Source organism: Ochotona curzoniae, unplaced genomic scaffold (assembly GCF_017591425.1).
Source record: "Ochotona curzoniae isolate NIBS_2020 unplaced genomic scaffold, NIBS_Ocur_1.0 contig_3643, whole genome shotgun sequence".
NCBI lineage: Eukaryota > Metazoa > Chordata > Mammalia > Lagomorpha > Ochotonidae > Ochotona > Ochotona curzoniae.
In genome coordinates this window covers 2,003,166-2,018,559 of record NW_024465933.1, presented here as the reverse complement: position 1 = coordinate 2,018,559, position 15,394 = coordinate 2,003,166, and the positions used below count along the sequence as shown (strand labels likewise).

The 15,394-nt window shown below is 47.1% G+C and overlaps 1 protein-coding gene across 2 annotated transcripts in view; it reads left to right on the top strand.

Moving 5' to 3' along the window:
- Nucleotides 1–1,367: 1,367 nt before the first annotated feature.
- CUL3 (cullin 3) overlaps nucleotides 1,368–15,394 on the top strand; it is a 98,198-nt gene continuing 84,171 nt past the window's right edge. Inside the window, exon 1 of one of the 2 annotated variants that reach the window (XM_040982810.1) lies at nucleotides 1,368–1,777. In XM_040982810.1, the coding sequence (XP_040838744.1) occupies nucleotides 1,712–1,777 (66 nt within the window). In that variant the 5' untranslated portion in view covers nucleotides 1,368–1,711. The remainder of the gene's footprint in view (nucleotides 1,778–15,394) is intronic. The other variant, XM_040982811.1, reaches the window with a different exon arrangement.

Here is a 15,394-nt window from a genome sequence, read left to right as displayed (position 1 = left end):
GTTCAGCCCTGAACCTCGACAACACTTTGGGTAATGGTAAAATGATCCATCCGGCATTCTGATATTCTATTCGACACCCTGTAGCCAAATACTGAAGCTTATTCAGAAAGTCGTTTTACTTTAATGGCAATGAAAAACCGGTGCTGACATCAAGAAGCCCTGGAGCTCCTAGAAAATACCAGCAAGTGCACAGGTCCTGAGGTTCTGCAGTTTCAGCAACTTGGTCACCTCTGATCCTCCCCGCGGTGCCCGTGCGCGGGGCTGCCTCCCACTCCCACCCGTGGATCTCGTGTGCGGGGCCGCCTCCCACGTCCACCCGTGTTTCCCGGGCGCGTGGGTGCCCACTCCCACCCGTGGGTCTTGTGCGCGGGGCCGCCTCCCACTCCCACCCCCACCCGTGGGTCCAGGGCACAGGGCCACCTCCCACTCCCACCCGTGGGTCTCGTGCGAGGGGCCGCCTCCCACTCCCACCCCCACCCGTGGGTCCAGGGCACAGGGCCACCTCCCACTCCCACCCGTGGGTCTCGTGCGAGGGGCCGCCTCCCACTCCCACTCCCACCCGTGGGTCTCGTGCGCGGGGCCGCCTCCCACGTCCACCCGTGTTTCCCGGGCGCGTGGGTGCCCACTCCCACCCGTGGGTCTTGTGCGCGGGGCCGCCGCCCACCCCCACCCACCCGTGGGTCTTGTGCGCGGGGCCGCCTCCCACACCCACCCGTGGGTCCAGGGCACGGGGCCGCCTCCCACGTCCACCCGTGGTTCCCGAGCGCGCGTGGGCGCCCACTCCCACCCGTGGGTCGTGGGTGGCGCGCCGAGCCCACTCCCACCCGTGGGTTCAAGGGTGCGTGAGTGCGCGCACTCCACCCAAACGCCGTGTCCAGCCCTACGACTCCAGCTCCCGACTCCTCAGCTAACTCCGGCACAGACCTTCTCCAGTCGGAGCTCTGGTTCCCCAGCCCTAGAAAAAGCACGGCCACCTGTGGTGACACGGAGCCACAGCCCTCCCGGACCCCACGCTCCTCCCTCCTCCCACCCCACCGGGGCGCGTGTGGCGACCGCCCGCTCAACCGCCCCCGCCCCCTGGCGGCCCCGTGACCAGGGAGCACCAATCGGCAGCCCGCTCCTCCCGCCCCCGGCGCGGCCCCGCCCCGCCCCGGCTCGGCCCCGCGCGCCGCCCGCCCGTTCTCCTCTCGCGAGAGCCGCGCGTCCCCGCCGCGGCGGCCCGCCTCCCCTCCCGTCCTCCCGCCCCCTCCCCCACCTCGCCGCTCTCGGCTCTCCTCCCTCCCTCCTCCCCCCTCCGCCCTCGGGGCCGGATCTCGTCTCGCTGAGGCGGAGGAGGAGAAGGAGGAGGAGGAGGACGTTCGGCCTGCGCAGTGAGATGTTTGTCCGTCGCCGCCGCCGCCGCCATCGCGGAGGAGCGCGATAAAGGCCGCCGAGCCGGGCGTGAGGGGCGCCCCGCGGAGCCGCCGCGCCGGCGCAGCGCCTCGGCCGAGCCCGCCGAGCCGCGGGAGCCGCCGGAGCCCGAGCCCCGAGCCCGAGCCCCGGCCCGAGCCCCAGCCGCCGCGTCCGCGGCCGGCCAGCCGCCCAGCTCCGCCCGGGGGCCGCGCCGCCGCCGCCCCCAGCGTCGCCCCCCGCCTGCCCAGCCGCCCTTCGATGTGACACCGGCGCCTCGGAGTGCGAGCCGCAGCCGCCGCCGGGGACGGGGCCGAGCACCATGTCGAATCTGAGCAAAGGCACGGGCAGCCGGAAGGACACCAAGATGCGGATCCGGGCCTTTCCGGTGAGTCTCCCCTCGGCGCCCGGGACCCCGCGGCCCGGAGCCGCACGCGAGGCCCGGGTCGGACTCCCCGCCGACAGGCCGCAGGCCCGGGTCCCCTCCCCCACGGCCGGTCCCCGTCCCCGTCCCCGTCCCCGTCCCCTTCCCCGGCCCCTTCCCCGGCCCCGGCCCGGCGGCCCCGCGCGTCCCCGGGGTGCAGGCCCAGCCCCGCCGCGCACGGCCCCCGAGCCTGCAAGTGTGGCCGCCGTGCTAACTTTGCGCGTGTGCGTGATGGAGAGGGCCGGCCCTGCCGTGACAGGGCCCCACGCAGTGCTCCGTCCACGGGGGTCGCCGCCGGCATCCCGCTCGCCCGCAGGGCTCCGAAGGAAGCAGCCGGGGATGGGGGGAGGGCATGCGGGTCGCTCGCTTTTCCCTTTCCCGGTCGCGGGAGCCCCCCAAAGAGTGCCGTGGGCAGCACCCCCAGGTGCTGCACTCCCGTCGGTGTGGGTGGCAACCAGCACTTGGTCCAGAAACTTACTTTCTGGCGTTCCATGGAGCCCGACGCTCGCGGCGTTGAGCACAGAGGCAGGGCACGGCTGGAGGTGGCCTACGTGGTGGGAATACCTGTGACAAGCAATTACCTCGCACTGATGTAGCAGGAACTTGACAGACCTGCTCCAGTCGCTACAGTAACTGGCCCCGTGGAGGGAAGGTTGGGAAAAGCAGAGCTGGAGGAAGAATTTGCCCCTGAGAAGCCTGAGCATAGCGCGAGGGGCTGGGGAGCACTGGTGTGTTTACTTTCAGGCTAGACTTCAGTCCCTTACTGTCATTGCCCCCACGGAATTCGGCCTAGCGTATTGCAAGACTTCAATTCTTAAAATTGAAGAGAATACACCTGCTGGGGAGTTCAGGTCGAGAGACACCAGTGTCGCTGTGCCCCTTGTCTCTGGCCGTCGGGCGGTGGGAAATGCTGACAGTGAAATGCTGTGAGTAGGTGGGGGCGCTCAGCAAGTGGGGAAGACAAATTGGCTAACGTGCTTGCAGGAAGTTTACTAGCAGTGTTGCCCCTTACGAATTGGAGTAATGTTAATTTTTCTGTTAAATCAAGTCTAACCAATTTTAAAAGCAGAATTTAGAATAAATGTATTCCCAGAGAATAAAATGTTTATGGTTGTGTGTTTAGGTACACATTCAACAGGGGTTGTACTTTACATATACCATTTGGAGATAAGGTTACAGTAGGAACATTTTTTTGAAGCTAAAGTATCAAGTACCCATTTCAGATTATGTCTTATAAAACTGATCTGTAAAAAGTAGAAAGACAGGTGTTGGCCTTATTTTGTTTTTAATTACAAAAATAGAGCCGTAAGCAAATTTGCAGAATGTTTTATTTACTTTTTTGTGTTTTGAGTTCTTTGAGAGAGCGCTGCCTTTCCTGGATTGTTGCCTGAAAACCTGCAACTGCTGGGGCCCAAGCTGGGGACACACTGCAGGGCTCCCACAGGTGGCTGGCACCCAGGCCTTGCCCGCCAAGCCAGGAACTGGGGCGCTCAGTCTGGCCTCTCCTAAGTATTGTTTTTAAGATTTATTTTGTTTGTTTGGAAGGAGAGCTGGAGAGAAAGGGAGAGAGGAAGAGAAAGAGCTCTTGCACCCGCTGGTGGTCCACTGTCCAAGTGACCCGGACTGGACCAGGCCAGGCAGAAAATCTGCCCGGGTCGCCCATGTGGAAGCCTGAAACCACTTTTTCGCCGCCATCTGCCTTTTCCTGGGTGTGTGAAGCCGGGAGCTGCATGGGAAGTGGAGCTGCCCAGCAGCAGTCTTACCTGCTCCACAACGACTCAGCCGCCTCCATTGATGGCGTCTTAACTACTATGCTAAATGCTTGTTCCCTGAGTACGTTTAGAAGCTATCACTGTCCACAAGAGTGGAAATTACACTGTAGTGCAGTTGGTGTGCAATTTTTAAAGTAGACCTATTCTAAGAAAAACTTTTTTAATGTGGAAAGCAATAATAAGGAAATTTGTGTTAACAATGGAAGTTTATTCCAGTTTGTAACCTTGCCTGCATTATAAAGTGTCGTTTACATCTTTATTGACAATATTTAATAGCTTTTCTTTACAAAGCTCTAAATTTATTTCTTTTTTTTTTAAGATTTATTTTTCTATTGGAAAGTCAGATATATGGAGAGGAGGAGAGACAGAGAAGATCTTCCATCTGGTGATTCACTCCCCAGAGTGGCCGCAGTGGTCAAAGCTGAGCCGATCTGAAGCCGGGAACCAGGAGTTTCTTTAGGTCTCCCACACAGGTGCAGGGTCCCAAGTCTTTGGGCCGTCCTCGACTGCTTTCCTAGGCCACACGCAGGGAGCTGGATGGGAAGCGAAGCTGCCTGGATTAGAATAGGTGCTCATATGGGATCCTGGCGCAAACAAGGTGAAGACATATGGGATCCCGGCGCAAACAAGGTGAAGACTTAAGCCATTAGGTTACTGCGCTGGATCCAACAAAGCTCTACATTTTTCCAGTACAGGAGACTAATAGTTATACTTGCTGGAAATAGTTACTGGTTTGGACCCAGTATCTCTACCCTAAGAGGACCCACCCTGGCTCTTTGCAAATATTTTGTTCCAGTCTGTAGAGTTGGAGGCTGTGAGGTGACATACTATCCTTACCTTTGAAAAGGGTTTCTTACCATCTGTACTGTCTGGGGTTTTGTCTTAATGGGCTTTACAGACTAGGTGTGAGTTGGTGGAGGCCTGTTTGGCTTGACAAGCTGTACTTGTTGCCTTTCTTAGGTTAGCCTTCCGTGTTCAGGAGGCGTCACTGTGGGTAACTGCCTTCAGAGTGAGGGCGGGCCCTTAGAGCTGTATGGGCATCCTGGTAATAGCTTTAGTGTTGGTTTGCAAGGTATGCTAAGTCAGGATGGTGATGGTATCTGGGTGTGAGATCACTGCATGTGTGGTTCCAGGTGACCCGATGGCTTAGCATGGAGAGAGAATGGTGTGGAGGCGATTGTCAGGGGGAACCCCCAGAGTGCTTGGCAGCAGTGGAAGAGTGGTTTTAGGTTATCTGTTACACATTTTGGAGCAAGAGGAGACAAAGGACAAAGAGGGACAGCTCAGTGTGTTTTTCTTTTTGGTCCGCTTATTTTATTTTTCTTCTACCTGGGATCACTATCTTTGGGAAACGACTGTGCTCTCTAACGGGGTGTGTGAGTAGGAAGTTGGAGCATGGAGCTACCTGGACTGTAACCTCCAAGGGAGCTGAGAAACAGGCTGTGAGTCACAGAGCAGGGCCGTCACTCTTGGCTTATTTGTCGTTGTCCACCTCATCTTCTTGGACAGATTATGAAGTAAGTTCTAACAGGTCCCTGGGAATGTTGCTTACAGTGGGCCAGTTTTTTCTTGTGTAGCATTACTGGGACAGCCAGCTGCACCACAGTTGGTGTTACATCCCTGTTTTAGAAAGCAGAAGAAGAAAAGGAATATAGTTATTAACAAGCAGTGTTTGGTGCTAGTTGAGGGGAATCTTAACAGAATTACTGCATTTGAGGCTCTTTTTGTAGTATAGAATGTAATGTGAAAGTTTGGCTATTTGGATAATGTATGTTAATTGGAGTTTATTCAAACAAGAAAAAGTTTCATTTGTATGTCATTGTTAAATGCAGCTAAAGTAATAATAGCACTGTCCAGTTTAGGAAGATTATATGCTATTTTTTTTTTTTCCCCCTAAAGACAGAGTAGATGAAGATGGAGAGAGAGGAAGGGAGAGGGAGAGAGATCCTCCATCTGCTGGTTCATTCCCCAGATGGCCACAGCAGCCAGAGCTGAGCTGATCTGAAGCCAGGAGCTTCCTCTGGGGCTTTCAAGTGGGTACAGGGGCCCAGGCTCTTGGGCCATCCTAGCTGCTTTCCTGGGCCTTAAGCAGGGAGCTGGACCAGAAGTGAAACGTCTAGGACATGAGCCAGGGTCTGAATGGGATGCGGGGGCTGCAGGCACTGGCCTCCGGAAAGGTGATATTCTTCACACTAGAAAAAGCAGTATACTTTCCTTTTGTATTATGAATTAGGGAGGCCTTGGAGTTATTTTGTTGTTGTTCTTTTAGGAATATACGGATGGTCTTTAAGAATTTCGTTATGTATGTTACTGCATACCTTGTGGTTGTAAATGACTCAACTTGGAAAACAGTTCTTTTTTATCCTTTGTAATGTCAGTAAAAGTATGTTTTTAGTAATTGAGTCATTATGATAAAAGTAATAAGTATTTAATAATGTGTTGTGCAAATTATTCAGTCAAAACAATGAATTCATTTAAGACTTTTAAATTATGAAAGTTGTATAAGGGGCTGGTGCAGTGGAATTGTAGGTTAGGCTTCTGGCTACAGCTCCGGCATCCCATATGAGCACCTGTTTGGGTCCAGGCTGCTTGCTTCCAATCTAGCTCTCAGCTTGTGGGCTGGGAAAGCAGTGGAGGCTGGCCCAAGTGCTTGGGCGCTTGCCCCTAATTGGGAGACCCAGAAGAGGCCCTTGGCTGTGGGTGTGGACTAGCCCAATTCTAGCCATTGTAACCATTTGAGAATTGAGCCAGTGGATAGAAGATCTCTTTGTGTTTCCTCTTTCTGAAACTCTGCCTTTCTAATAAAAATAAACCTTTTTTAAAGTGAAAAATAAATTTAGAAATGTTTTCAATATCAAAATTTTTTTAAGATTTATTTTTATTATTATTTTTTTATTGGAAAGGCGGATATACAGAGAGGAGGAGAGACAGAGAGGAAGATCTTTGGTCCTATGATTCACTCCCCAAGTGAGCGCAACGGCTGATACTGTGCCGATCTGAAGCCAGGAGCTTCTTCCGGGTCTCCCATGTGGGTGCAGGGTCCCAAAGCTTTGGGCCGTCCTCGACTGCTCTCCCGGGCCACAAACAGGGAACTGGATGGGAACAGGGGCTGCTGGGACACAAACTGACGCCTATATGGAATCCTGGTGTGGGCAAGACAAGGACTTTAGCCACTAGATCACCATGCTGTGCCCGGGGATGTGTTTTAAAGATGTATTTATTTGTTTCTGAAACACAGGATGACAACGAGGGATCTTGCACTTGCTGGCTCCCTCCCCCAATGGCTGGAAGGGTGGATGGTGTGGGCTAGTCTGAAGCCAGAGCCAGGAAATTCTTCCCTGTGTCCCCTGTAAGTGCAGGGACCCAAGTGATTGAGCCATTCTCTGCTGCTTTCCAGGCCTGTAGCAGGGAGGAGGAGTGCAAGTGGAGCAGCCAGGAATTGAACCAGCACCCTGGGGGTTGCTGACATCACAGCATTGGCCCTGGTAGTTTAATGTTTTTAATCTTTCATGTGCATTTGTAAACATTGAGTGAAAATGAGATACTGCTTTTCAGAAAAGGCCTCATACAATAAATATTTCTCATATTAAATGTTAATTTAAATTAAATGTTGATTTTTAGTGACTCGGACGCTTTATAGCACCAAATATATGTAACCATTTCCCTCCTGTTGGAATTTGGAGTGGTTTCTGGGGGTGCATATTTTGTCTTGTGAGGAATGCAACTGTGACTATTGGGGCCTGTAAATATTTGAGTAAAACCCTATCTCATTATGTAATTAACTATGATGGATTTGTTTCTTTCCTTTTTTTTTTGGATACTTAATAAACCTCCAGAAATGATGGTAGTAATAGTTAACAGCTGACGGTTTTCCAGTGCCAGTGCTTACATATACCAGGTACTATTCACTGTACTTTTGCATGTCTAATCCCCTCAAGTGTGTGGAATGGTACAAGTTACCTGTTTTACTAATGAGGCCTTAACAAGGGTAACTAATTTTGTAAAAGTTACTTTGCTTGAAAGTGGCACAACCAGGGTTAGTCAAAGCAGTCTTGCCTTGAAATATCTCCCTCTCCATCACTCTCCCTTTGTGACTCTAAATGAAAACGGTAAAAATTTTATCAGTTTAACTTTTTTTTTTAAGATTTTTATTTATTTTATTCACAAAGTCAGATATACAGAGAGGAAGATCTTCCATCCGATGTTTACTCCCCAAGTGAGCTGCAACGGATGGTACTGCGCTGATCCGAAGCTGGGAACCAGGAGCCTCTTCCAGGTCTCCCACATGGGTGCAGGGTCCCAAAGTATTGGGCTGTCCTCGACTGCTTTCCCAGGCCACAAGCAGGGAGCTGAATGGGAAGTGGGGTTGCCGGGATTGGAACCGGTGCCCATATGGGATCCTGGGGCGTTCAAGGCGAGGACTTTAGCCGCTAGGCCACGCCGCTGGGCCCTCTGAAGCAATATCTTAACCAGCATATAAGTGAGAAAATAGTACTTTAAGGTTTAATTTGTGTCTTTGACTGTTTATTTAAAAATTTATTTATTTTTATTACAAAGTCAGATATACAGAGAGGAGGAGAGACAGAGAGGAAGATCTTCTGTCCAAAGATTCACTCCCCAAATGACCACAATGGCTGGAGCTGAGCCAATCTGAAGCCAGGAACCATGCGGCTGTAACATCCCAGGGCTTCAGACCATCCTCAACTGCCTTCCCAGGCCACAAGCAGGGAGCTGGATGGGAAGCAGAGCTGTTGGGACTAAAACCAACGCCCACATGGGATCCCAGTGCATGCAAGTTGAGGACTTTAACCTCTAGGCCCAAAACTGTCAGTTTCTTATGTTTCAAACAAATCTTCACAACCTCCAGCATCTCCTATTTTCTCCTTCCATTTACAGTAAAATCATGGGCAGAGGAATGTGAACATTTCCACATTCACTGGGTCAAGGTACCACCTTCGCATGGCATTTGGCTGGTAGTCCCCTGTGCTGGGCCCAATTTGTGTGTCTTTGACTATTTGTAAGAACAAAACTATGGATAATCTGTAGGGAATTTTCATTTCATTTGCATGAGCGTTATCCTGTGTATGATTTAGGAGACTTGCTGAGAAGACTGAGAACATAGTAGTATTGAATGTTGAATACAAACTGCTGCTTTTAACTGCTTTAGCAAGTTACTTAATTCCTTCTAGTTTGTTTTCTCCTCTATTAAATGAGAATGGTAATAGAATATACCCGGTAAAGGTAAAAATTTTATAGGAGTATGGAACCTTTTTTCTGCCAAGGGCTATTTAGATATTTATAATGTTATTTGTGGATCATGCAGAATTATCAGTTTAAAATTTGCCTGGTACAGATTTATTGAATTCTGGATCTTCCCTGTGGTTGTATTGGCTGAGTCAGAACAAATGATTTTACAGGCATGAAACAGCCAGTTCAGTGTATGGTTGCTACCCCAGCTTTCAAACTATTTGTAGCATACTGTTCATATCCACATTTAACTGTGATTATATCAAAAGTTGAAAATTAAAATGGAGTATTTCTGACTGTTCTATACAGTTCCTTTGTAGTTGTTCCTGAACTAATGATTCTAAAGCCTGTAATTTTTCTTGGTTAAGGGGCCATTGAGGCGTCTCCACAGGCAAATCAGATTTCCATTGAATAGGTATTGGTGATGGCTTAATTAACTCAATGCCCCCCAACCCCCTAAGAAAAGGTATGCTTCTGCATGTAATTACTTTGGAAGGCTATACACTTATTGCTGATGTTTTGAGAGTAAAGTTTCTAGAACTTTACCTTAAAAACTTTTGTTTTTTAAGAGAGTGGGACAGGTCTTCCATTGATTGGTGCCTTCTCTGAGTGGCTGCTGTGGCCGGGGTTGGGCCAGGCCACACACAGGCTGGGAGCTTGTTCAGCTGTATTATTGCGTACAAGGGACCAAGCTCTTGGACCCTCTTCTGCTTCTTTGCTGGGAACTGTTCGGAAGTGGAGCAGCCAAGTGACAAACTGGCATCTGTATGGGATGCAGTCTTTGCAGGCTGAGGCTTAACCTGCGGACGTCACAGTGTTGATCCCAAAACTGAGGCTTAGAAAGGCCTACAGAGCTGACCTGTGAACAACAGGATGACTTCACTTTTCATAGGATACAGGTTTGGTACCACTGGTGTGCTTTAAAACGGTGTTACTGGCTCTTGTTGGGATAACTTCAGAAGAGAAATTGTAATATTCTCATCATTAGGTTAGATAAGAATGTTGAAGGTCATTTGACCTGTATTTTATATGTACATTAAATGTTCATCTAAACTCCCTTCTTGTTTTTCTTATTTGCTTTTTTCTTTTCCTCTTTTTAAATTTCTTCTTCCTTCCTGCCCTCCGCCCTCCTCTCCATGACTTGCAGTTTAGTTCACTTGTGAGGTTGTGGCTCTTGACCAGACTCTAATACCAGACACCCTTTTGAACCACAGGGCACTTAGCACATTGATTGCTTAGTGAAGGATTGATTCGGTGAGAAACTAGTCATCTACGCCAAACCATAATAATTGATTAGGTAAGTGGGTGCAAATAATATTCTGTAACATTGAACTCTTTGGAGTCTTTAGATGTAGGATGTTAACTGTCTTGTGACCTTTGCTTAGAAGGGCAGTCAGCGTGGTCTGCTGAAGTAGCACTGACCTGCACCTGCAGGTGGCCATCATGCATGCCACTGTGTCAGAAGACTTGATCTCTGATCGTACTTGTTCTCTGGTTTAATTTCTACACCAGGATTTCTCCGTACATGTCATTGTTGAGACGGGTACCACTGTATGCCTTGGTTCTTTGGTATCTGATTTTGGGTGTACATTAATTCACCTAGGTACCCAGAATGCACTTGGAATATTCCTTCTCCGAGACCTGCTGTTGCCCTGAGGATACACTCAGGGTCTCGAGTTGAGAAATCTATATGCCCTGCATCCCTTCAGTTACTGAATATAAGACTAAGTATTAAACCATACTGTTGTCCCCCTACAATCTTCTAATCTCTTCTTCAGGTCCCCTTAGGTATCGAAGATTCTAAAACAGGCATTATCTGTAGTACACATCTTCATTTAATCCATTGCTCTTGGGAATAGTTATTTATACAATTCAAGATATTTTATGTTCATCCTGTCATGTATCAGATCTGGAAAGTCAAGTAGACCTGGCCTTTTCCATATTACAGTACTCTGTGCCTTGTCTTGGAGCTTGTCATCACATTAAGAAATCTGAGAATGCCAATATTTCATTATATCCTAGTTCCTCCGTTTATTAGATGTTGGACTTAGAACAAAATTTTTAACTTCTTGTTCCCTTTTTTGTGAAAAGGAGGAAATGATGATGCTTATCTGTTCAGATTGCTGTAAAGGTAGAATGAACAGGAAAATACTTTGCAGTGTTCCTGAGATCTAAATTTTCTTGAAAATGTATGCAATTTTTTTTCATAATATGGATTTTCCATGAACTTCTGAGGATCTGACATATGATGGATTTTTTTCCTTTTTGTTTTTAAATATTTATTTATTCATTTTTTATTGGAAAGGCAGATATACAGAGAGAAGGAGAGTCAGAGAGAAAGATCTTCCGTCTGATGATTCACTCTCCAAGTGAACACAACGATCGATGCTGTGCCCATCCAAAGGCGGGAGCCAGGAGTTTGTTTGGGTCTCCCACACAGGTGCTGGGTCCCATGGCTTTGGGCCATCCTTGACTGCTTTCCTAGGCCACAGGCAAGGAGCTGGATGAGAAGTGGGGTTGCTGGGATTGGAACTGGTGCCCTTTTGGGATCTCGGCACTTTCAAAGTGAGGACTTCAGCTGCTTACACTATCATGCTGGCCCTTTTTCATTTATTTATTTATATTGGAAAAGACAGAGTAAGACCATCTGCTGGCTCACTTCCCCCAAATGGCCACAGTGGTTAGAGCTGAGCCATTCTGAAATCAGGAGCCAGGAGCTGTTCGGGGTCTCCCACGCCGGTACAAGGTCCCAAGGCTTTGGGTTATCCTTGACTGCTTTGCTAGGCCAGAAGCAGAGAGCTGGAAGGGAAGTGGAGCAGCCTGGATATGAACCTGCACCCATATGGGAACCCTGAACTTGGATGGCAAGTATTTAGCCACTGAGCAGTCGTGCCAGGCCCATATGATAGATTTCAAAAATATTTTGTACTGGAATAAACTCTTTTTTTCAATTCTATTTTTCAGAAACTTTATAAGTTTCTCAAAAATACAGACCTCTTCAAAGAGTGACTACCATATACTAAGCATTGTAAATGAATGCAAGCTGTTAATTATTTTATCCCTTTGTTCCTTTTCACATGAATGTGCTTTCCATTTCAGAAAGGAGCCTTTCTCTCTAGTCGTGTTATCGCTTCAGTTTAGTTATCGGTTACCTCTTCCTTCTTACTGCCTCACCAGAACAAGGCCAGAAGTGCCAGCTGAAGCACGTTGAGCATTCCACCTTCCGCTGTCTCTGCTGTTTGCTAGACTCTTAACACATTCCCGTAGAACATTCGCCACTGAGCGTCTGAGTGTGTGGGGTTTTTTTTTTTTTTTTTAAGTTGTTTGTGGTTACTTCTCCCTTTTCCTCCAGCGAGTCTGCATTTTAGATACTGCCCTTAAACTCTTTACTAAGAAGTTTCTGTAAGAAACCTGATTAGGCCAGGCATTTAGCTTGGTTAAGGAGTCAGTTCACACCTGCTTTCTGTAGTGGAGTAGCTGAGTTGGATAGCCAGTTTTTTGGTTTGTTTCCTGCCAGTTGTAGCCCAGGATGCTGGTGGTGGTTGAGAACACAGCTTTGGCTGGCATGACTGGTTTTTTTTTTTTTTTTTTTAAGGATTATTTATTTTTATTGGAAAGGCAGATTTACTGAGAGGAGAGATAAAGATCTCCCATCTGTTGGTTCACCCACAAGTGGCCCTGTGGTGAGACCTGAGCCCACCTGAAGCTAGGAGCCGGGAACCTCTTCCTGATCTGCCACAGGGGTGCAGGGTTCAGAGGCTTTCGGTTGTCCTCCATTGCTTTCCCAGGCTCCAAGCAGGGAGCTGGATGGGGAGTAGCCTGAACAGGAACTGTTGCCCACATGGGATCCTGGGTGCTTGAAAGGCAAGCATTTGGCCACTGAGTCATGGTGCCAGGCCCAGGAAGATGTTCTTGTTCCTGTCTTTCCCGTCGCCATGGCTATATTATCTGCCTTCACAGCCACAGTTTCAAAGAGAACAGTCTGCATGTTTTTCCAGTATACAGTTTTCTTTGAAGGAGGCATCAAGTCTTTTTGCATTAATCTTCGTTAAGTGCAGTGTAATAGAACCCAACAGTCATTTACAAGTTAATTTATGTAAGAAATAATTCTAAAAAGTACTTAATAGCTAATGTTGGTTATACTGAGACATTAACAAGAATTGCCCAATCATAAAGTCGGTTTTCCATTGAATTTAGTGAGTTTATTTATGTCAGTTACTTTCCCTCTTACAGGGAGCTTGGCGGGCCCCAGGACAGACAGGACAGGAGTGGAGATGTGGGCGGCATCTCCCAGCCTGGCATCGTGCAGCAGTTCTTGTGTTGTCTTTGTATGTGCAGCTTTGAGATAATTTCACTTTAAAAAGCTTCACTATTGCTTCAGAATCAGTAGTCATTACTCCAGTCTTTTTTCAAAATTAGGAGAGTCCTACTTGACCAAATTGGTAGTGAGAAATTGAAGGCTGATCTTGAACACCTAGAGCTTTTGCTTCTACGTAGCATTTGTTAATCTTGATTAAAAGTCAGTGTTAAAGTTGAAATTTGATTAAGTAAAACTTCATTTGACTTAATAATTGTTTAGCAGTCATTGAGAAAAGAAAAAGATTACATTTGCTCCTTAAATGTGAAAAAGTACTGCTGAGCAAATGAATAAAGAACTGTAAAGAAGGGAGTTTTTATTTTTAGAAAACACGGAGTTCTTTAGAGATGCTTTTCTATAAAGGCAGGCGGTCACTGCCAAGAGGAATTCTGTAATAATGCTGCTTGCAAGACATTCCCACCTAAAGCAACTCTTAATGGAGCAACACTAACCTCTTCTATTCTGTCCTCCCCAGAGGAATGTGTAAAAATTCCCTTCTCACCTCTAGTTTCTAGCTCCAGTAAAGAGAAGTTGCATTATGAGATTATTGACTAGGAATTGTTGGGTGTTTGCTTTCTCTTAGGTTATTTGAGGTGGCTTGAACTAGTGATCCAAATCCTCAAAAGCACTTTTAAATTTAGAATAAATATGCACCTGCAGCAGGTCAGAGCTGGGATTTCAGTCTCAGCCGTGTCAGACTCAGACATCCACGTTCTTTCCATTACATCATGTGAGGGAATTACATTGTTAAGCATTTCCTAGATTCTGAAGTAATTTTCCTAACAATATAATGGAAAATTAATTCTAAGCTTGGTATTTAAATTATTAAACAGGAGACAAATCAGGGTTCATGAAGCTTAAACAATGCAGTATAGCACTGTTAGAAAAGCAATTTAAAATCAGGTTCAGTTCCAAACCTAAGCTTCACTAAGTACAATGTAAATGACTCTTGTATAAGAGAATAGAAATTATGGAAACTTTGAGTCAGTTGTAATAGATGTTGTTCAGGAACATTTAGATGTATGTGGGAGTTAAGACATTTAATGGAAATGTATATTTATATATATATTTTTCCAGTAAAATGAAACAAAGATTAGCCACTTTAGAGTACTGTTGCTGTCATGTAACCGATACAGGTTAACAACTGTAAAGAAGAGAGATTTACTTTGGCTCAGGGTTCTCAGAGTCTGTGATGTGGCAGCTTGCATGTGTTTGGCCTTTGGGGATGGCGTTCTTGCTGGGAAGAGGCCTGAGGTGGCGCAGAGAACATCATATGACAAGAGGCAGGGAGCACGGATGTCTGTGTGGTTTCTCCCCTCCTCCTTGTAGGAACCACCAGGATTCAGTCAGGAGGTTTTATGTAGTGGTCTGATGATTTTCTTACCTCTAAATACTGTAATTGGGTAAGATTTCTAACCGCACAGTACCGTTACGATAAGACCTGGAGACTAAATTCTTTCATGAGTTGTGGTGTGTGAGGGGAGGCGGAGAGACACTCAAAGCAGGAGGTGAGGCCAGGTGAATAGTTCCCTGCTGGATTTCTGCTGACCTCGCTTGACCTGCCACTTGAGGTCAAAAGATGAAGCACAAGACCTTTCTTATGGATTTGCCCAGATGGTGGGGCCAAATTGGAGAAGGGGGAGAAGGGTTGGCATGAATCTGACAGCATTAAAAGGCAAAAGACAAAAGTTACACTCTGTTACAAAACAGCATTGTGGAATTATGTCTTTTGTCTAGCATTTTAATAGGAAATTCCCACTAGGAAACAGATTTGTGACATTATAATAGTCTTAGGAATGCTGGTAAGTTTACTTGATTAAAAAAAAAAGCATAGGTAACTTAAGCTAAATGAAAGGTATAGGATTCAAACAGGTATTTAGATAACATTTTTTTTACCCCTGTGTAATGTTACTGCAACTATTAGATTATTGTGCAGAAAACATTGTTCATGCTTTTTCCTTCTTTGTATTGGCTGGATAACTGTTTAAGAAATAAATTTACAAATGCAGTCCTTAACAGTAGTGTCTTGGATTTAATTGTCTACTGAGATATGCAGCTGATTTTATTGAAGCCTTATGATTCTAGCTGTAATTGTTTTTCTTTAAAAAAAAAAAAAGAGCTCCGGTAAGTATGCTTGAAGAGTTTCAGTCAGTCAAGATGAATATTACATGTATATTTCGCTGGATAAAACATGTTTCAGCAAGC